Source organism: Platichthys flesus, chromosome 11, assembly GCF_949316205.1.
Source record: "Platichthys flesus chromosome 11, fPlaFle2.1, whole genome shotgun sequence".
In the NCBI taxonomy this organism is placed as follows: domain Eukaryota; kingdom Metazoa; phylum Chordata; class Actinopteri; order Pleuronectiformes; family Pleuronectidae; genus Platichthys; species Platichthys flesus.
This window is the reverse complement of record NC_084955.1, coordinates 9,671,170-9,694,690: the sequence shown is the minus strand read 5'-3', so window position 1 is coordinate 9,694,690 and position 23,521 is coordinate 9,671,170. Positions and strand designations below refer to the sequence as shown.

Below are 23,521 nucleotides of genomic sequence, written 5' to 3'. Positions count from 1 at the left end.
AAACATTCAGAAAGAATTAAAAAAAGTCAAACAAATCAAATAATAGGACGTAAAAGTTAAGAGGTGAAAAATAAAATGCAATAAAATCTCAGCTTCATGTCCTATTATTGGTTTCTGTGGACTGTGGCGCCCTCTAGTGAACTTTCATTGTAATCACAACCATACACATCTAAGCGGCAGCCTGTTGAACAGTGATGGAGACTCGTGTCGTGACGTCACATTGACTTCAGTCTGCTCTCATTACCAAACAGAAACAATTTTAGTATTTTTTTGTATTGTTCATGTATTTTATTCATATATATTCATACCTTTTTCTGTGTAGAGTCCAATTCCGACTATGTGAATGGGAACCTGTTACACACTGGATAGGACAGGCTTGTAAGTCGTTTCCACCTGCAGCAGTGAGATTGTCAAACCAGGTCTGCTCACAGTAGAACTCCACAAACCAATTGTGGTCAGCACTTTAACTGTGGTTCAGATCTCTGAGAAGTTCAGTGCGTAGAATTCAGAGACACTTTGCATGTTGTGGCTGAATGACCCTCAGCTCACCCTCCCCCTTCCAAATATGAAAGAGAACCTGCGGTAGCCTTCAGATGTCGAAAAACAACAACATATAGAATGTAAATATAAAGGGCTCATTCTCGGGAAATAAAACAATTTGTACAATTTAGATGATAACACCAGTGAAAACATCACTAGAATGAAGTTATAATCAGTTTCAGAATCAGAATTGGGTTTTATTGCCAAGTAGGTTTACACATACAAGGAATTTGGAGTGGCGTGTTTGAGTAATTGTTGATACCGAAAATATAAAATTAGGGGGGGAAATGAAACATAAAACAATACGATAAAGGGGAGGATTGTGCAATGTGTACAGTTATTTGTAAAGAATCAAAGTGTCACAGTCACAGACAGGGACATCAGTTCAGTGTGATAGGGTCCCAGGCCAGAGACTGAGACCAGTAAGGAGTCTGGCACTATATCCCTTTCAACTAAATCTTACATACTGAACCTTTAACTCTGCAATATTCATACAATGGTTATTTTACATCCATTTACTGTAAACATTCTTTCTTGTTTTTACACTGTATATACCTCACTCCGTTCATATTTTGTTACACTTTTTCTTTTTCCTTACACTCAGGTATTGCACGTCACATATTCAGTGTTGTGCATGAACGAACGCAAAAGAACGCGCTCATTGAACGCGTCCACCTTTATGAGAATGATGAACTGAACGCAACTCAATGACAAATAATAAATTTGAACGGTGAACACGTTCGTATTGTAGCGTCCTCGCTTATAGACGACAGGAAACCTCTCTTTATGTGTAACTTTATTAAAGTCCAGCGAACACGACACACTTCTTGTTCGTAACTCCAACACTCCTATCACCCACCACTGTATTTTTCACTCCCCTTCCTCATCACCCTTGATACGCAAACTCATCAGCCAATGAGAGCCTGGCATCCCACAAAACCCAACAGCCATTGGCCTAGAACTGTCACGTGCCCCAACCCTACCTTTTCACTGACCCTCGGGACATTTCAATACTTTCTCCTCAGGAGAGACGCTGTATAAATCGAATGCTTTCACCATGTGGTTGCTCAGTGCCCGTAAAATGTCCGCGATAACTCGACGTCGCACTACGTTACCCATCACTCATGGCACACATATGCAGACCAAACAAGCAACGTATTCCAAGTGTTTTCTTCTCTGGCCAGTGTCTCGGCTCCGAACCACGCAACTTGGTAGAAGGAAGCTTCATGGATCAGAGACCCATTTTCAAGCTGGCAATTATGTTAAACTCTTAATATTGGCAGGACTTCTCCTATTAATTGCAAAATATCTTACACTATGTAAATTTTAATTAATTAAATATAAAAACAGGGACATTTTTATAAAAAAAAACCAAAAAAACTGCACGCAGTGTTTTTGTTTTTTGTGCGCAGTGGGCTTCTGCGCAGGATGTGCGCAGTAGGCTTCTGCGCAGGATGTGCGCAATGGGCTTCTGCACAGGATGTGCGCAGTAGGCTTCTGCGCAGAGTGTGCGCGTGCATTTTTTCCCCCCATTTCATTTAATTAAAAAAAAATATATATATATATATCATTTAATTACATTTTTTTATATTAAATTTTATATTTACATTTTTTATATCACATTTCATCATCATTATTTCTCCGCGCTGGTTCAGGGGTAAATGATGCTGGTCTTCACAGGTGACAGACCTACGCAAGCCTGTAGCCGCCACCCCCCCACAGGAGATAATGTGCTTTTGTGTGTGGTCGCGGCGCTTCCTGGTTCTTCCCGGCACTACGCTGCCGGTGCGAACAGCCCAAGTATTTAACATGGGCAAGGAAAGGAGGCGGACTGCTTTTCGCAGCGCTTCTACCTCCGGTGCGTCCCCGGGGTTAAGAGAATGATGGTGTGACGTTAATGTATTGTTTTAAATTGCATGTGTCACGTCATGAGAGATCAGTCTCCTATGTCGCCTGTACCAGGAGCCGCCCCTGAATAAGGAGGAGGAGATGTTTCTTTACTTGGAATGCGGCCACTCTATTTCTCGGATATACAGCAGGAGCAACACTCGCTCTAGGAGGTCCGTCACTTCTCTTTATAAACACACTTTTAGCGTATTTTCCCACAATACCCTGGTGCACTACGTCACACACTACAAACTTTCCTTAAAGAGGCAGGCCATACCTGCAGCACAACAGCTCTCGGTCTCATACACAGAGGGCAAGAGAAAGCAAAGACGCAGACTGAGCAACTACATCCGAGATGCGATGCACCTTATTACTATCTGAGGGATTTTTACACACTGTCTGATAAACATTCCGACAGTAAAGGCAAGGGGTTTTGATGGATAAGGTTTTCTTTAACAAGTTAAGTCTTTCATTCTCAGTTTCCACCTAAAAACTATGAAATGAACTGGACTTTGAACTAGTCCATGAGAGGTGTGAACTTGCACAACACTGCACATATTATTACTCACTGATGCCTATATCGGACTCTTGCTCCTGTAATATTGCAGATTTCCCCATTGTGTAGCTAATAAAGGATTATCTCTTCCTATCTTATCTTATCTTAAGTATGTACTTTTTGCCAAATAAAAAAACATGCAAACTGATGCTGAGCCTTTAGGGGGAATAAAGAGAGAATACTAACATGGGGTTGAAAGATATACTATAAACCTGATTGTCCATTGCTTAACCAGTACAGCACAAAATAAAGTCCTGTACTGGATGTGTAATAACCTGGTCATACTGGTCGGGGGGGTGTTTCAGCTGTTTGTCAGACAGTGGGTCCATGTTTCCCCGCCTGTGCTGAAACCTGGCAACCCGAGTGGCAGGCAGGAGAGTAGTTGACAGGAACAACATCCCATTATAGAACAGGGAACCACAGCAGAGAACCAGTGTTCTCCCATTAGCCACTGACGGTCACCTCGCAGACACAGCGCCATGCACCGCGTGTGTGAGTCCCCATACTTGTTACTCGTTGTTCACCGCGACTTTACCCAACTGTGCTAGCTCGAGTTGGCCAGAAAGCCCCGTTAGCTCGCTAGCTGCGCCGCTAGCGTGTGCGCTGACGTTCTCGCCGACGCAGATGCTAGCGTCACGTTGTTGTGTTTGTGTAGTTGTGAATAACTCAGCGGCTTAACAAGCGGGATTGAGTGGTTAACACCGGGGCTGCTATCCGGAGCTTGGCCGCTGCCGTCACCCGAGGTCTCGCTTTTAGCCGGTGGACGTGTTCACTCGTCAGAAAGGTAACACGGCGGACTGTCCACTAACACAACAGAACGCCGCGGCTACCAGGCGGAGCTAACTAGCCAGGACGATAAACAGCACACAACACGGGGGGGGAAAGGCCTGCGTGCAGGAGTTTAGTGACAAGTGACATGTCGCCTGTCTTCTACCGCTGGCTCTCGGTGCTACTCAGCCCTGGTGACAGTGTCGTTACCCATTAGTTAATTAGTTAGCCGGAGGGCTTCACTGGTTCGCGTTAACCAGGTTATATAAGTGTGTTCAGAGATCAGGTGTTTACACGTGTGTTCGCCGAGGTGGGATGTTGTGTGTGTTGTTTGTGTTGTGTGTGTTAATGACCGATCTGTCCTCACGAGCCACCAACTTGACACAGATTCAGCTGCTGTAAGACAAATGAACTCAGGAATGGATAGTTTAAGTGAATGTTATAACACATTTATATAAGTTAACAGAATTTAGTTTTGTGATGGTTGATTAAAGAACAAGTTATAAGTTGTGTCAGTGTAGCGATTGATGATAAATCTTTTACAGAGAGGGGGGGGCAAAGTGCTGTCCCACTCTGGTCCAGCCCCCTTTTCACCAATCTTTATTTTACATTTAAATAGAGTGTTTTCTAAGAGCTGAAACTTGACAGTGGAAAAATGATGGTCGAATTTTAAGTAAATGATTTATCCACCTCTGTACACGACTGGACTAAGGCAGCACCCGCTCATAACTAGACAACATGTAAACAAGTTGCGATCTGGTGTTAAAGAGCTAAAGTCAATGCAGGAGGCTTCATGTCCAAATCTTGAATCCTCACTGGGATCTGAAAGTCTGAGATCACTTTCTCATTTGGAGAGAAGTCGTTGACTATGTTTACATGAACATTAATATTCTCTTACAACCCAATAAAGACAATGGTCTGAATAAGATACTTCCATGTGAACATCTATTTCTGATTACCCTAACCCGAATAAGGTCATTGTGGGGAATTCGCCCCTTTCTGCTTGACGTCATAATCAAACTGCTCTGCAACACGTAAACAGGAATATGAATGAATATGAAAAATGTTAGTAGCAAGTAGCAACTCATGTAGACATCATAATCTAAATATTCAGTCTCGGATTAATGCCAATTGTTAAATATTGCTGTCCATATAAACAGTCAATGTGTTGCTAATCATATTAACTGTGTTCGAGAGTGACACTGAAATCTCCTCAAGTTACAGTGAGTGAAAATGACCAAGGGTTAAGATAAATATCTGGAATTATCTTATTTTCCGTTCTGTGACATGCAGGAACTTTCTCTTATGTAGTTTTATATTACTTTTGTTATAAAGGATTGGCTGATAAGATGAAAACTATTTAGATCCATCCACTTTTTACTGTTTATATAAACTGTGGAAAATGGTCGGTGGAATGTCGACATTTGCTTATCGTTTCCTTCACACCGACTGACCTATTGAGAGCTGGAGATTAGGTAAACTTGAGAGGTATTCATGGAGCATTTTCTCCTTTGCTTGTGTACACAACAATATCACAAAGCAAACTCAAGTGGAAGGATCTTTATGGTGGTGATAGTTCATGAATATTAGTATCATGAAGTATTGCATCCTGTGATGTGTACTGTGTATTTGTGCTGCAGCTAAAAAAAATACATAAAGCATCACACTGACCAAACAGTCATGACCATATGGTGCTCTGGTGGAAGCGAAATGCTGACTCGCTGCATGTTGCTGTTGAGTGGATGATCTCTCGCTTCACAATGACTCCTTGCCTCAGTAGGATGGGCAGCGTTGGCAAGGAGAGGCGGAAGCACCTGGTGATGCCAGAGGAAGTCTTCTCCTTCTCTCTGTGTGAGCTTGTTGGCACAATGTTTGGTTATTCTTTACAAAAAAATAAAAAATGAGAATCACAAGGAGGTGGTAGACGGCGCAGTGTTGATGCATACACAGGCTTGTGGCAGAGCAGACCGTGCAACCTTGGAGCTGCATGTCTCATCCTTGAGGTTGAGAGGGAGAGGAAGTGATTCATACTTTAGGACGCAGTGCTGATATTTGTGAAACAGTGATAAAAATACTAGCTGGCTATATTTTAGTTTTACCATTTTTCTTCGAGCAAGGCATCGTTGGACAAAAAACCAAGGCGCAAAGGAATTTAACCTTGTTTTTCCTCTTTTCTTTAGGACCTTCAGTATGCTGGTGAGTTGGACTTGAGCAGGTCGAAGACAACTCAAAAGGTTGCTGTGTCAGTCCGAGCTTGAACCCACAGCAGGAGAAGAGATGGGGAACACGGCGACCAAGTTCCGTAAAGCGCTCATCAATGGGGATGAGGGGCTCGCCTGCCAACTCTATGAGAGTAACCCCCAGTTCAAGGAGGCTCTGGATCCCAACTCTACCTACGGAGAGTCCTACCAGCACAACACTCCACTGCACTATGCTGCCCGGCACGCAATGACACGCCTACTCAGGTCAGGATGTAGCCCAAACAAAATCAGACAAAGCAACAAGCAGATATAATGGACACCTTCAGAGTCTCACATTTTTTTAGGGAAAAGTGTATGTCTTTTTTCGGTTGATAGATGCAGCACTCAATTGCTGTCCCCATGCTACCGATTCTTTTGATAAATTCGATTATTCATTCTATTGCCTGTGTTTTAGCCGTTCAGCCTAGCAGGATTGCTTTCAGCATTCCTCTTACTTTATGGCACTGTAATGATAATCAACTGGTCCCATCTATTACCTTATTGCTGCATCAGAAGAGCGAATTTTTCATGTTTCGACTTCATATAGCCCTACCCCATCTGTCTCTCCACATAGCCATCTGTTAGCAGCTCTCAGGAATGCGACATGCTGGGTTGAAATAGGATGGGACTCCAAGAGCTTCCCACCCGACAAGCTAACAGCCTTGCATGTGTTTGTCTTTGTCTTTTCTCAGGCCCTGTCCTTTATTCACAAATTTAAGGCTTGCTCAATTTGCATCCATACCTAACTAAAAAAAATTGCAAGGGTGTGTGAAAAATGGCAGCGGGTGACATTCAATTGAAATGGGTGCAAAATACATGTCTGTATAGATTCCGGATGGATAATTATGATTCTGATACTGTTTTGACACAAACCTCCAAAATTCTGGGGCTCAAGACTGATTTGGATAATTTCAATTTACAGTTCCGCACGGTTGATGTTAGGTAATTCTATATATTTCATTTCAAATATTATTTCTAAGTATAATATTTAAACAACAGTTTTTCCTGTCCTTGTCTTATTCTGTCAGGTATTTTGTCTTAAGCAAAGATGGAAATCCTAACAAGCGTAATGTGCACAATGAGACGTCTCTGCACCTCCTCTGCATGGGGCCCCAGATCCTGATCTCAGAGGGGGCACTGCAGCCTCGGATCTCGCGGCCATACGATGATGAACAGCGTCGGGCTGAATGCCTACAAATCATCCTGGCATGGACTGGGGCAAAGCTGGATCACGGAGAATACGAGAGTGCTGATGTCAATGCTACAGACAACAAGAAAAACACCTGCCTGCACTATGCCGCTGGCTCAGGGGTGAAGACCTGTGTGGAGGTAGGGTTTTTCAGTCTGGACTTGGGTAAAATATTCTCAAGTATTAGATTTGGGATTTAGATCAATGTCTCTATAGATGGAAACTGAAGAGTCTCACGAGACAGGGAACCATTTGAGTGGAAAGAAGATAAAAGGCTAAGGGAGATGGATGGATAGATTATTCATAATTTGCCCCTTTGTGCTGTGAATATTTGTATTGTTGTGGCTGGTGTGTGGCCTTGTGTTAGATCCAGTCGCGACCCTGGGTAAGGGACAGTAATTTGCAGGCTCACATACATTCCATTAAGTGTGATCAAATACCTCCCTGGTGAGTTTTGGGAAGAGAGTGTGCAGCACAAAACGGCTTTATTAATCCCTGGGGCAGAATACACCACATATAAACGTCAGACAGATAAATTAAGCTGTCATGCTGCTTCTCTTAGTATCTGTCCTCGTTAAGACCACAAGTTTAGTTTTGAAAAAGGAGTTTGCATAAAACTTTGCTTTGCAATCCTTATGAAGAATTTAGTTTACAATATGAACATCAGTTGGATTCAACTATGGCTCCAAAACTAATCATAGATTTTCACAATGTGCTATAGCATTAATTTCCATGACTCATGATTATGTAAGTTTGTTATTTTTCCCAGAAAGCTGTTCAGTGAGATTCTGTCTATCAAATTACAATTTGCAACTTATGCAGTACAGAACAACACCATGTGGATATAGCCCTGTAGGTCTGTTGTGATGGAAAGACAGAAATCCTACATTATTTAGCAAAAAGCTAAATGTTAAGAATAGTTTGGACACATTTTTTGTGGGAAGCTAAAATTTCACACGAGAAGTAAACTGATATATAACTTTATACTGTTCATGGGATATTCGTAATTGAGCAAACATATTTACTCAACCATACATACATACATATACTTCCTAGGTGGCATACATACACACATTTTTGCGTCTATACACTTTCCTTTCAACCTATATTGATGTTGCACCTGTTGATTATTACCACTTTATAAAGTCAGAGTTTTTTAGTTTGTTTCAGATACATTTTCGCCAAAAATATGAACTTGGCTTCTTGATAAGATTCTCCTCATATACATTGTGATCTGTGTCCCTCCCTTCATTTAGTGTTTGTTCCGCTTTTTTGAGCCATTTCTGGCAAAACATTTTACCTACAACATCCTCAGCACGTATTTATCTCACTTTTAACTATGCAGTTCTTTTAGATTGCGAAGGTAGATGCTTTTAAAAGTAAAATACATTTCAATTTAAAAACTGCCTCCAGGAGCCTGTGGACAGTTCCAGATGACGTGCAATTGGTTTGCCACTGTGCGTTCTCAGGACCTCCAGCAGGCTGATTAGAGCACTGGAGAACAGAAGAATCAAATCTTTGTCTTCCAGCTGAATTGTGAAACAAAGCACTGCTGTAACTATCAAAAACAGGCTTTGTCTCTGCTACTGCTTTTAAGAGAGCCTGCATATCTAAACGTGATAATGTTTGAGTTAAGATAAAGTGAAACTTGTTGAAATTGTTAGCACTAATTAAAATCAAATTGGTTGGGATCAATTTTCCTGACATATGTTTGTACCCTTACTCTCAACTACCTTAAAATCAGGGTCCATCTTTTTTATAATTTAATGTATTTAAATATACATACCTAACCAATGAGCTTTAGAACAGTGTCCTGCACACAGTGCCCCTCCCCCCCAATGATTTAAACACAGATTTTCCCCTTTGTTTTCTCCGTCTCAGTTCCTGGTGCAGAGAGAGGCGGACCTGTTTGCGGAGAATGAAAACCGCGAGACTCCGTGTGACTGTGCAGAGAAGCAGCACCACAAGGAGTTGGCCCTATGCCTGGAGTCGCAGATGGTCTTTTCGATTGCCCCTGAGGCAGAGGGTGTAGAGGCAGAGTACGCAGCCCTTGACCGAAGAGAGGTAGAGAATGAAATACTAAGAGGCAGTCGGTACACAGCTCTCAGTTTGTTCCCCTCAACTGGTGTCACTGTCAACAAACGTATCCCAAACAAGTTCTTCTACAATCACCCAACTTTATTGTTTGTTATTGATAAAACTCTTCTCTAAACCTACACAAAAAAACACACATAGATAGTGCTTATACAGAACCTCCTTTGTCAGTTAAATAACGTTTTTTTCCGCTTGAGAGTCTTTAACTTTATAACTTTATACACATTGGTAAATAACGGAAACATTTTAAATTTTGTAAGAACTGAACCAGTTTCAGTCATAGTAGGTTGATAGTGTTTAAAAGGTAAAGTGTTAACATTTGCTTGAATTTTGTGTAAACAAAATCCAGTCCATTAAATGGGGTCACAAAGTGAGGACCTGCAAAAAGGTCCTCACTTTCCCCAAATGTCCCCACTCCGTAGGTTGTAGACTGAAACTGGTCCTTACAAAGATAGCTGTACAAGATTACACACGCACACACATTAGTCACACAAAATAGCCTGCCTCAAGGCATGTGACTCCCATCATCATAAGTCACTGACGTAGTCATGCGTCTGTAATCATCTATATTTGATTCGCTTTTAATACTTCAATTCTTTTCTCTCCTTTGCCTCGTTCCTTCCCCTCCTCCTCCCCTGGTCTCACCATCTGTCTCCCTCTGCTCCTCCATTACTTCTCTCTGCCAACTTGGCCTGTTAAATTCCTGGTTCTGTCCCCCTTACCTTCCTTTCCTCCTCTGTTATTCAACTTATTTATCATCCCCTCCTTCCATGCTCACTTTGTCCTTTCCTCTCCCCTGCCCCTTTTTCTTCTAGATATACGAGGGCCTGCGGCCTCAGGATCTACGGAGGCTGAAGGACATGCTGATAGTGGAGACAGCTGACATGCTGCAGGCCCCCCTCTTCACTGCAGAGGCACTGCTACGTGCCCATGGTACCATTAAACACACAAAGATACACACACAGTAACTCACAAGGTTGAGTCTGCTGGTCCTTTATTTTCAACATTGCTACACCTTGGGTAGATGTTATATTTCTTATAGCCCTCCTTTCACTGTTTACTTGTGAAACAAGCATTTAATGATACATTTAATTTACTATGTAAAGTTCATCCCATACACTCGAAGGGGCACACTCAAAATGTTTTTATCTTATATTGTACTCATGGGAGCATGTTGTTGTCACATGCTCTAAATGCAGTTTTACTGAGCCTGAACTCCACCAAATATGCGAGGAAAAGATACAGGCACATTCACAAACAAGCTGAACCACAGTTTTTTAATCTTATGCTATTTTACCTGTATTGCTATCACTGATATAGTTTTGATTACTGTGGTTTTTGATTTGATATGTTCTTCAACTCTATTCTCATTAAAACAACATACAGCGGGACGTTTTTTGCTTGAGTTAAAACATATATTATGCAACAAATATACATTATGTGTCGGTTATATTGTCAGTTATATTATCAGTAATATTTTATATTTCTAAATATAAGCTAGGCAGCCTGATTTCTATCCACCCCACATTAAGTAGTGTCACACTGAGGTTGAGGTTGATAAATCATGGGGAAAGGTGAGCAAAGCAATGCAATATGTCTGAATTTAATCGCTGGTCTTTTAGTCACTCACATGACTGCTTTCAAGCAAACTGTGTGCATTTGTGGCATAGATTTAATGCCAGAAGAGAATAAAGTATGGGATTGAAATCGAGAGTGACACAGGGTGTAAAATTTAAGTTGCCTTATTAAATCTATTGGTGTGAAGTAATGGTGGCAATGAATTTAAAGCCAAGTTACACACCTTGTAAAGGGCTAGAGTTTAACACAGTCACATTAACAGGGAAACGTTCTGTACGCATGCACATAGTTCAGCTCGTATTAATGTCCAGCACATAGGATTTTGCCAAGTCAAATGTCTTTTAACCTCAATTAATGTGGATGAAGCCCGTCCAATACTCAGACATTTTTGCGATTTGATTTTAGGCCTTTGGGAATCTTCACCCTACTTAATTTAACTCACTTCAGATTTTGTTAGTTTAGTTAAATGTGTCAGAGATCTGGGTTGATTTTCAGTCTTTAAATACTCGACTCTCTGATTCAGTTGGCTGAGTGGCTGTAGAGCCATGTGTACTGTGTGCTACATATTAGACATACTTTTAGGAGCTTAGAGATGGGGAAGTGACCCCAGAATGGTGCTATATTTATTCACCCCTATCGTGGGAATGCTTCCTGTCTCTTAAATAGGGATGGAAAGTTAAGGAGTTTTGTTAATCTCTAGGAGAAGGGTTTTTGGACTTATGTATCGTTAATTTCGGTTTTCTTATCACAGTGGTGGTTCTTGCCAAGCTGTGAGCCTGTCAATCTGTACTTATGACAATTTGCATTTCCTAGTTAATTTTTCATATTTAAGACTAAATGTGAAAATGTTAAATTCAGACTTCTTTTAATGGCCAAAAGCATGAAGATAGGGTCACACTCATTGATGAGTTTTAATTGAACGATCATGGAGCAAATTGTTGCAATATTCATTATCTAAACCAGGCCATTTAGAGTCTGAGCCATTTGATTGGCAGTGGAATGTGTCTGGAGGCTGATAATGGCCTAATTGCACAGTTGACCGGGTCATGTTTCTTATTATTGGCAGCGACTTTTTTCGTCAGAATATTTGGGCTCCAGCACAGTCCACAAGTCATTCAATATTAATACTGAAAAACTCTCAAAGCTGTTGCTCTGCTAATGTGAGATTGAACAGCTATTCTGAAAGAGAAAACCAGATGGCAGCAGGTCTATGTTGTTTGAAGGGCTTATATGGTAGATTTGCCACAGGAGTGGGATTTGTGTGAGCTTTGGTGGATTCAGCTACGCGCTTATCAAATCTCACAATAGTCTTACATGGGTCGTAAATGTGTATGGGATGGACTGAAACAAACAGTTTTCATGTGAATACATTTGTGTGGCTGAAGTGGGAGTTTAGCTGAGGCGAAGTGTTGAAGGAGCCTTTTTATCAATAAGCACCAGGCTTTACTTGATAGCACACTCGACTTTGTTTTTTTTTTTGGCGGTTGTCCAACCTCATTCTTCATGCCCCTTTGTTCTTCATGTGTTCATAATAAAAAACAAATGGGGTTCTAATTGACTTAAATAATGCTTCTATTTTTTTTGTTTTGTTTACATCTTAACCTTTCTTTCTTTTACTCTATGTTTTTACTCTTTTGCAACAGATTGGGACAGAGAGCAGCTCTTAGAGGCCTGGATGAACAATGCGGAAGAATGCTGCCAACGCTCAGGGGTACAGATGCCCAACCCACTTCCAAGTGGCTGCAATGCCTGGGACACCTTGCCCTCGCCCAGGACGCCACGCACAACCCGCTCTTCCATTTCCTCCCCAGACCAGATCAGCCTCATGCCTACTGACGAGGAGTCTTCGCTGGTAAGAGATGTCTTGAGGTTCCCTGTTAAGAGAGTCAAATTAAATGCTTACCCTCAAACAAGCCACATCTGTGTTGAGCCCCATTTGTAAGACAAATGCAAATGAGAAAGTTGTGCATAGTTTCTTTATGGTGACATTGTTCATATTTGCCATTGAAGACAATTTCAGACATAAAGTCCGTAAAATACAGAAGGTAGGAAGTAGCGGATTAATGACTTCCATCTTCTACATGTATGGCACCTCCTGCTCATCCCTAAGATATTTGTGTTGTCAGACACGTCATCATCGTCCACTTGCTCGAGGTGTAACCTTCGGATAATCTCCTGCTCTCATGGGCTCATGCAAGTTTTTGAGGGGGTTGGCAGGAAAATCTCCAGATATTGTCCATAGCCTGTGACTTGGAAATTTGTATTTTCATTTTCTGATAATTTTAGTATATTATCTGGAGTGCAGTGCATGTTTGAATCAGCTATAGTGACCCTGCACTGAGATTTTTTTTTTTTCACAGATGACCATTTTTTCATTTGGACGAATATTTTTAACTGCCAATAGTAGACATGATATATGAGAATCTTCAGTGTGTCATGTAACCGTACTCATCAGCGAAGAGCCATCAGATGAAATTGAAGCACAGAATGAGTAGCTTCAGTGAGCAGCAGGTTTTCCTCAGCAAGGATAAAGCCATGGAACTACACTTAAAGCAACCAGCAGAGTGCCTGTTAAAACTGTGCAACAATGTTTATTTAAATTGAGTCCCATGGTGCAACCAATTTCCTGAAGTGTTTCTGCTGAATTCTTTAAAATGTCATCACCACACCTGTCTTTCTGCATATTGCTGCATTATTTCCCAGCCTTGTAATCATTAGTATTCATGCCAGTGCTCTCCCTCACCAATATAAACACAAGCACAACCCCCTTCTCCTCAGAGAAACAGTGGGTTGTTACTTATGTTGTGGCAAGCTCTGAACTTAAAGAGAGTATTAAAATTCTTTCCAAAAAATTGTATTAGTAATTAGTTTTATTAGCAAGATTGAAACGCTCCATAGTCCAATAATCTAGACTGAAAATTAGATATGATGCAACCCTCTACATTAAACATGAAGGGACTAGTCATTAAATTAATTTACGTTGGAAAATAAAATACTGATGGTACATTTAAAGAAAGGCTGCATGACAGTTGCTGTGGCTGTCTCTAATTAGTTTTACTCTGCAGCTAACATAAACTCATATCAAATGTGATCTGTAAAGTCACATTTTAGCGCCTTGTTAAACAAAGATAAAACAAATATTTAGTTCGCTTTTAACAAGCAAGCATGAGTTATTGAAATGTGACTCTGCAGCAAACACCTCATTGGACAAAGTTCTGTTTGTAAATATGCAAATATGCAAGGTCATAATGGAGACCTATTGCCCCCAGCTGCTAGAGAGTCAGAATATCCCCTGTTTACTGCTCACAACCTTATCTAGACTTTGTCTGGGATATCCCTATATCCCTATTTTTCAGAGCAGACTTCATTATGAATAATACCTGGTTTTCAGTATAAAATATACAGTTGGTAAAAAGGATTTCTACAAACAATGTTGATACTTCAATCAGTTAGCTTTAATAACATAGTTTAATTGAAAGGACTCAAACATTCTCGTTCAAGCCTGGTTTATACACACTGTGCGAGAACTCCACAGCCGACCATACAGAGTACAGTCCGGTCTGCTCCTCTATGTTTGGTGGCTGTGTAATGTGATGGTGAGCCGGTGCCTGAAACACCGAGCAGAAATTGATTTGAGATTTCCGTTGGATAATATCTTTTCCAGTTGAAAGATGCTAATTAGATCGATATGGCTCAGTAGCACAAGTACAAATCACATTGCTGGTTGGAATGTTTTACGATTAAGTTGATCTATAAGTAACGTGTGATGTGAAGTGAAAGAGGCCTCATAACGTTTCCTCTCTCACATTTAATTTCTTTCTAATCACATTTTGCTACCTCACCATCTGGGTTGGCAATTTTCCCCATCTCTAAAGTGTTTGTACGCATGGATAAGAGTTTCCATACGGGTGTGCACGTTGTCCCGTCAAGTTTGTTTTGATGGATCTCAAATGAGGCCCCTGGCCTTTAGCTGATTTTATGCTGCTCACAATTTGCTTTGAAGACTGCCAACAAGGGTGTCAAGTGTGCTGGGTAACAATCAGTGTCCCAGAGGCGGTCAGCAGCATAGAAGGGCAAAGTTCACTTTCGTTTCATCTGATTAGAGCCTGGCTTGAAGATATGGGTTAATTTTTGGCAGCAACTAAACTGTGTGCAACCTGCAAAAACCGCTTCATCACAAGCTTCTTACCATCCAAAATCTCAGTGGTTGTGCTTGTTGTGATACTTGTAAACAGTTATGTCTGCAATCAATACCGAAGACTGTATTGTAATTTTCATAATTTTCTGTAATTTTATATGGTTTTACTCCTGATATTGCTGACCAGGATGTTTCAGCCTTTTAAAAAGACATCTGTGGGGGAAATTAGACGTGTCCAATCTCTTTAGTGGATCATTTAACCTTTGTATGTTTCAATCCAGTGTTTTCAAAATGTGAACTAGACTGATAGATGATAGCTGAAGCTGACACACTTGATTTACCAATCGCTCTGTGAGAAATTACCAGCTGCATTTGCCTGACACTATCTTTTGTCATGGCTCTGAGAGGGCATGTCTTGAACTGGGCCAATCGACCGGGTCTACTTCAGAGCCTTTTTAAAGGTTACGGTTGATTATGTCACATTGTTCCCCTCCACAAGTCAATAATTACATTGTTCAAGTGCACTGCATCCTTTAAATTTTTTGTGAGGGTCTGTCTTATTTGTCATTTGTATCTGTTTGTCTCAAGATTCAGTGAGAGTGAAAACAATTCATCTGATGTTTAGTATCTAATTAGTATTTAAAGGTTGTGCGTATTACTGGACCATAGTACCTCTAGCTCAGTGATTTTCAACTAGTGTGCCGTGAGAGATCGCCAGGTGTGCCGTGGGAAATTGTCAAATATCTAGTGTTGCACCGATGTATCGGCCGAACATCGGTAGCGGCCTATATTCCCCTTGTTTACTGACATCGGCACATAGGTAATAATCCTGACTTTCACCGATGTCATTGGCCGATGTTCATTGGTATTTGTGGTAAAACCGCTGGGTACGTGCCTCGGCTGGGGCCGTCTGCAGCCCTTCTCTCCACACCAACAAAGGCTCGGTGTGCGGCACGCCTCAAACTTTTTTTTCTGTGGGGGGTGTTCTCCTCCGCGGCACCTCACGGCGTCAGTGGTGCAGGGGCTTTCTTTCTCTTGGGCCGCGGGGCAGTGTCCGTCGGCGGTGCAAAAGGCGGGGACCGGTTGGAGGGTACGGCGGCCGGCGGAAGCGGTGACTTTGGACGTGTGTCGGGCCCTTCTCGGGGGCCCCTCCGGCAGTGCGCCTCGGCTGGCGCCTAGCAGCTGACTAAAGAACTGGTGCGGACCAGGGAAATCCAACTGTTTAATTAAAACAAAGCATTGCGAAGGCCCACGGTGGGTGTTGTATCATTTAAAATAGGTCTACTAACTATATGTATTATATGTACTGTGTTAGGCCATAGAGTGTCATTTTGCGTAATTTTGGTTGGTGGTGTGCCCCAGGATTTTGTAAATGTAAAAGAAGTGCCACGGCTCAAAAAAGGTTGAAAATCACTGCTCTAGCTGGTGTGCACCTTCAAACACGAGGATCCAAGAACCATTTAACCATTTGTTAGTGGTGAGCTTGATGACGTGAAGGAGGAAGGGTAGAAAGGATGGTATAATGGATGATTTCTGTTCAGTGAACACTACAAAACTCAATATCTTACCATTCCAAAACAAAAGGAGAGGTCATCATCTTGGCCTTCGGTTCAGTGTTATTGATACATATTTAAGATTCGTCAGCCTATTATCTTGTTTTTTAAATTTCAGAAAACCGTGTCAGGAATTTTCACTAAGGCTGTGTGGGATTTCATTCAAAGTGTGATGCAATTGAATGCATCGATTTTAATGAAGGACCTTTAGAAATTGAAACAGAGAGATTTACGAATGACTCATTTTTATTGGAGATATATGTAACTAAACGGTCTTTAACCAATAAGTATCTTCTTCTTTTGTCTTACAGTGTGGAATCTGCATGTCTTCCATCTCTGTCTTTGAAGAACCTGTTGATATGTCCTGTGGCCACGAGTTCTGCAGAGCATGCTGGGAAGGGTAAGACATTTTTTGGCTTGGCCTTCTGTGGATTGCCTTGCTATGTCCTTAATGTACTTCCACTGATCCTCAATGCTTTTCTTTTTATCCAATGGCTGTTTGGAAGGCTGGGAGTTATGACATAAATTATATTTAGGTGACATATTGGTGATATTTTTTTTACACATTTTTTAAATCTTCGCCTGCTTGATTAACCCCTTCGATGCAAACAAACAACATCACTGTGATGATTCCAGTTGACCATTAAAAATATATCTGCTTTAAAATATCATTATTTATATCATTAATTCATCTATTAGAATAATTTTAAAATCACAGGGAAAATTACAACTAAGCTAATACTAGTAAAACTATATTCAGTCAAACCAAGCAATGGCACAGATAGACTTTTAAACATCTGAACTTCCGTCCCCAGGTTTAAAAGCAAGTTTTCTTGTGTACTAACCTATGCTTCTGCAGGAAAAAAACATTTTAATCAAAATAACTTTATTCTGTGTTACATAATTTTTTTTTGACATAAATAAACCAAAACAGATATGATTAGAAGAACATAAGTTTCTTTGCCCCTCAATACAACTGAGCATTCATGTTTGAGTCAAGTGACAAGCTTGTGGTAACTTCAGTTTTTCCCCAATATTGGTATCAATACAGTTACCAACTATTTGTCATGGTGGTGTGACTGTATCCCTCAAAGGGAGATGTGGACACATACAGTTTCAGGCATTCTTCAGTCAGTAGGGGGTGGAATTTCAAATGGTGAAACAAATTTGTGGTGCTGTCTGCCTCCTTCAGTTTTGCTGAATATTTCACAGATAACTGCTGTTTCTTCAACGGATGATGCATCCACTGCTTTTTCTTTTTTAAACCAGTTTGTTTGCTCCCATCCTCCATCACTGCTCCTGATCTCAACATGTATAAAATCTCTTTGGCAAATCAGGTCTTTCATTCTCTCCAGGCCCTCTCCATGTCCCCTATTTATACAAAAACATGTCTCACCTTTATATATCACATACACTTGTACTTTAGACAGAGTACTTTAGATGGGCAGGCAAGTTTGTGTACATGTATGTTTTTTGTGTGTCTTTGTGAGTGAGAGAGCTGAAGGTGAGAGAAGCAAAACTGCAAAGAAAGTCTCATTCCTGCACCTTATAGTCCTTTACTGCATCAAAGCTATAATACACTGAGTACATTTGGGATATCAACCACCCTTAGCTCACTGCAGTATATATCATTCTTTTTCAGATTTCTAAATCTAAAGATCCAAGAGGGTGAAGCCCATAACATCTTCTGCCCGGCCTTTGACTGCTACCAGCTAGTACCTGTGGAAGTCATAGAGAGTGTGGTGTCCAGAGAGATGGACAGGCGATACCTGCAGTTTGACATCAAGGTAAACCAGATCAGATCAGACGTGCTCACGGCGAACAGATTCCTTTAACGCTGTCCCCACTGCACAAAACATTGAAATCAAAGTGTCACCTCGAGTGATAAAACACGTGACTCCTGTAGTTCAGGGTACAGTAGAAACAAGGAACAGAAACCATCAAACTGATTTTTTATTTTTCTTCTGTTACAGGCATTTGTGGAGAACAATCCAGCAATCCGCTGGTGTCCTATGGCAGGGTGTGAAAGGGCTGTGAGACTCAACACCCAGGGTCCTGGAGCTTCCACCTCCGACCCTCTTATTTTCCCCCTTCTTCGTGCCCCTGCAGTAGATTGTGGCAAAGGCCACCTCTTTTGCTGGTCAGTAAAGTGCAAACACATTGTATTTGAAAATGTAGACGTTTATATAAATTCTATTATTATAAACTTTCTATCTCGTTTTCTATCTGTCTGTCTGTATATATTGAACACCTATTAGAACTGGAGAATCTTATCGGCTTCATTGGCTTTACACTCAAGGAAGTGCATTTTTGGCGTGATTTTGACACGCGATGTGTTCAATATCAATAAACTTTGAATAAACAGGTGACCAGTGTTCTGTAACAGCCGTTAGGACATCGTACGTAACAACAACAGGTGCATTCACAACAAGGACTGATTCTCTATTTTGGGGTTCTGCCTACTGAGTAGACCAAACTCTAATTAAACAGGTGAACGGCTCTTTGTTCAGTAGCCATGGTGCGGCTTCAGTGTCACTTTGAAGTTGCTCAATTACTGCAGGTCACTTATGAAGTTTCTGAAAGAAAGCTGCAACCAGCATCACCCCAGGCCAAGCGAAATAACCCATTCCAAACAGACAGGTTTTGATCGGGAACTGCACAAGAAATTATAATGATAATGTAATTATAGAGGTTTTTAAAACAAAAGATTTGAAGCCAAGAATACATTTTTTGTCAGTCTGACAAGAAGACAGATAGGATTTTATTTTGTTATAGAAAAATACTAGAAATTTTACACGTGTCCGTCTACATATGTTTAAGTGGGAGAGAATACACTCACCTTCTTTTCAATTTATTTACACAATGCCCCAATATGATGAAATAGAAACATGTTTTGATAATTTGTCATTTTTAATGTCATTTTTCCAAAGTGCTGTGACATTGTTAAACAGAAAAAGACTGAAATAATCCAGACTCTTCTGAGATTTTGGTGTCATGTCAAACTCAAGTACAGAGGAAAGGACGGCTATTTCCAGGGAGCCAACAGTGGCCTCTCCAACAGAGAGAGCTCTGTTGGCAACCATCTCTTCAAAAAAACAGCACTCCATCGATCATTTCTAAATGACAGAGTGGTTGGTGAAAGCCATCTCTGAGTAAAAGGCATATAACAGCCTGCTTGAAGTTTGCCAAACAGCAGTTCAAGGAGCCTGAGAGTATGAGGAAAATGATTTTACAGTCTGATAGCATTGAAATACAATTGTTCAGAGCAGAACAGATCTGAAACAAGCACTTTGATCAAAGTACCGCATGTGTTTTTTAACTGCTGAACTATGTATTCTATTCTCTACAGACCTGTCTCTTCTTCTTTTTCTCTCCAAAGCACTTTGGAACGTGCTATCTTTAATCAACTCTCTTCCTATCTTCACCAGCACCACCTTCTTAATCCTCACCGGTCTGGTTTCAAGGCAGGCCACTCCACTGTGACTGCCCTCCTTGCTGTCATTGAGCAACTTCACACTGCTAGAGCAGCCTCCCTCTCCTCTGTAGCCATCCTTCTAGACCTTTCTGCTCGATTTGACACAGTGAACCACCAGATACTTATTTCCTCCCTTCAGGACCTGGGTGTCTCAGGCTCTGCCGTTCCCTGCTCACAACCTACTTCAACGATTGTACCCACTGGGTAACTTGGAGAGGATCTGTGTCTGAACCACTCACTACTGGGGTCCCTCAAGGTTTACATCTTGAGTCCCCTCCTTTTTTCTCATCAGTTTACTCATCGACGACTACTGATGACGTGTCAGGTTGGCGACTACAACTGATGATGTAACAGCTTCTTGAAGGGCTATCCCATTGTGTAGGGGAATATTTCAACCACTACCCCTTGTGACTCCGTTTCAAAATAGAGTGTAGTGAGAAGGGGTCAAATGGGATTGGGTTATTCACTCACATAGCTTTTCCTACCGCAGCCATGCAGATGACACCCAACTAATTCTCTCTTTTCCCCAGTCTGAAACACAGGTAGCAGCAAAAATCTCAGCATGTCTGACTGACATCTCTCAGTGGATGTCCGTACACCAGAAAACCAACCTTGACAAGACCGTGCTTCTTTTTCTTCCAGGGAGTGCTCTCCCACCCTTGACCTTACAATCACTATTGACAACTTTGCAGCAGCCACCAGGCCGCAAGAAACCAGGGTGTGACACTCGACTATCAACTCTGCCTTACTGCTAACATTGCTGCAGCAACATCAGGAGAATAAATCCCTTTCTCACTCAGAAGGCGGCACAGGTTCTGGTCAACGCTCTTGTCATCTCACGCCTAGACTACTGCAACTTCCTCCTGGCTTGTCTACCTGCAAATGCTATGCAACCTTTGCAGCTCATCCAAAATGCAGCAGCTCGACTGGTCTTTAACCACCGAAAATCTCTCACACTACACCGCTCCTCCGCTCCCTTCACATCAGTGGCTACCCGTATCCGCATCAAGACACTAGTACTGGTTTACCGTGCTGCGAATGGATCAGACCCAGTCTACATCCAGGACATGGTTAAACCTTTCACCCCCAGCCCGGGACCAGAAAATGGTCTGACTGCTCCCTCACTGTCATATCATGGCCTAGACCCTGTGTAATAACACTTAACTTACTTATTTTGCTATATGGTTCCTCAAAGTGTCCATTAGGTTCACTTGTCAGGTTCAGATTTCGGTTGATTTGACGTTTGGTTATGGAGCTGGATGTGACACAGGTCCAACTTTAATAGTTCAATGCAGTAATTCATTTTAAGCAAAAAAGTCAAATTGATGTTAATTAATGAATTTGACTGTCTTCTAATGTCACTGGTGATAATGTCTGCCCTTCTCTGTCTGTGTGTATTACAGGGAGTGTCAAGGTGAAGCGCATGAGCCCTGCGACTGTGACACCTGGAAATTGTGGCAACAGGAAGTCACTGAGATGAGGCCTCAGGAATGTGAGTATTGACAATAATTATGATAATTTGGGTATTTTATACACCAGAATAAAATCATAGTCTATGCACTTCTATTTCTATTTACATTGTCTTACTCAGTCTTGACACCATATTGTTAAACTTTCTATGGCTCTATTCATGAAGATTCCTAGTTGCTCCGAGTGAACGTTTTATAATAATGATGTTTTCTAAGAATTACATCTCCGTTTATGTCTTTATTAATATTCAAAAAGGGTAATTAGTCATTAAAAGCCCATATTTTGGTCATTTACAGGTTTAAAATATTAATTTGAAATAGTCCACTAGAATAAGTCTTCACGCTGCAACGCTCGTCATATGTGTTTGTCTTGTACTGTACTGCTTTGGCATTTGTTACCCATAGTGCTTTTCAGCACTATGACTCACTAAAGGAGACAGAAAACCACAAAAAGCACAATATGGGCACTTTGAGAGAGCTCCTGAGGCGAAAAAGTGTTCTGAGTAGGACTTTACAGAGGCTATGGAGTTTCCTAAGCATAGGAAAATGGTCTTATTAAGTTATTTAAGATAAGTTTGCTATCAGCTGTAGGTGGTATAACACCTGTGTGTGTGAAGAATCCTGTTAATGTGCTGCAGGCTGCCTTTTCACATTTATACTGCAGCACACAATACTGCTCTCTACACTCTTCACTGGTGCACACAATCAGGGGGATTGGCCGTTAACTCCGGGGCTAAGTTTTCCTATTAAAAACGGTTTAATGGTTGTCAGCTAATTGAGCTAACAGTAAACAAACCTGTGTCCAGTTAGATATTCTGGTACTTTAACTTGCTTCTATTGCTTTTTGCTATGTAAGATTTACATGCCAACAAACACTGCTAATTAAATAGATGGGCAAGCAGTCACAGAACTAAATGAGCTATTTAATTCTATATTTTAATTTTAATCATTTATAGTATCAACAATCCTTAATATCAAATAGATAGAAGTACTTAATTAACAACAGGGAATGACAATGTAAGCAAGTGAAGCGCGCTTGTGTGTCAATGCGATAATGTTTTTTAAAGGTAGGGTTGGTAAGTTGTTTTAAAAGCTTTTTAACTTCTTTGTTGATATCTTCCTCATGTCCCAATAGCCATAAATAAATAAAGTAATCTCATAAAAAGATAAAAAATATGTATCTGGGACCCTCGAAGGACTCTAGTGAGGGAGGACCTCGCTATACATTTTTAGGCTTAAGTTTTCTGGGAGCATGTTTATGAATATGGCCCCTCGTGATTATTTTTAAAGATGTCCAAGAAGTTTATTTGATTAGCCATTCACCTTACTTTCCTGGATTTTATGTGTTGCAGTCAAGGGATAGTCAAGTTTCGCGAACTAAACCACAGTCATTACAAACTCATTGAAAGTATGCAATGTCTTGAAGCAGTAATTGGACTGTGAGCAGACAAAATTATCATTTAGGAAGGTCCAAGTTGTTTGTAAATGCCACTTTTTTTAAATGACAGTCAGAAGATAAAAAGCTTTTTTTTGTTGTTTTGGGACCATCTTCCACTTCATTTCCCCCAGATTCTGTTTTATCTCAGCATTTTTCAAATGGTACATCTGAGGTGCTGTGATAATGGACAATTATTCTCTTTGAGAATGGATTGATGCATGAGCACCTTGGGAGATGTTAGCAAAATGTATGAGCAATCAATATTAGTCAGCCAGGACTATTTCCCACTCAGTGCAGCAACCTTTTTAGATGTCATGGTTAATAGCCATTTGCATTCTGTCTGATCATGCCTTTATTTGTCCTGTTTACCTGTCCCTCCTCCTCTTGAAGTGGCGGGTGTGAGCGAAGCCTATGAGGATGCAGCCAACTGCTTATGGTTGATGAGTAACTCCAAGCCCTGCGCCAACTGCAAGTCTCCGATTCAAAAAAATGAGGGCTGCAACCACATGCAGTGTGCTAAGGTCAGTTTGTCTGGAACGCTTTACATATCTGTCTTACTAATGCAGTTCGTAATTATCTGAAAAGTGTATCTCAGG

The 23,521-nt window shown here is 41.0% G+C and overlaps 1 protein-coding gene across 2 annotated transcripts in view; it reads left to right on the top strand.

Moving 5' to 3' along the window:
* Positions 1 to 3,335: 3,335 nt before the first annotated feature.
* LOC133965247 (ankyrin repeat and IBR domain-containing protein 1-like) overlaps positions 3,336 to 23,521 on the top strand; it is a 36,352-nt gene continuing 16,166 nt past the window's right edge. The window contains exons 1-11 of one of the 2 annotated variants that reach the window (XM_062399701.1): positions 3,336 to 3,475; positions 5,932 to 6,216; positions 7,020 to 7,320; positions 9,062 to 9,244; positions 10,090 to 10,207; positions 12,496 to 12,704; positions 16,855 to 16,943; positions 18,186 to 18,330; positions 18,517 to 18,683; positions 21,422 to 21,510; positions 23,316 to 23,446. In XM_062399701.1, the coding sequence (XP_062255685.1) occupies positions 6,029 to 6,216; positions 7,020 to 7,320; positions 9,062 to 9,244; positions 10,090 to 10,207; positions 12,496 to 12,704; positions 16,855 to 16,943; positions 18,186 to 18,330; positions 18,517 to 18,683; positions 21,422 to 21,510; positions 23,316 to 23,446 (1,620 nt within the window). In that variant the 5' untranslated portion in view covers positions 3,336 to 3,475; positions 5,932 to 6,028. Of the gene's footprint in view, positions 3,476 to 3,621; positions 3,768 to 5,931; positions 6,217 to 7,019; positions 7,321 to 9,061; positions 9,245 to 10,089; positions 10,208 to 12,495; positions 12,705 to 16,854; positions 16,944 to 18,185; positions 18,331 to 18,516; positions 18,684 to 21,421; positions 21,511 to 23,315; positions 23,447 to 23,521 lie in introns of those variants that run through there. The other variant, XM_062399702.1, reaches the window with a different exon arrangement.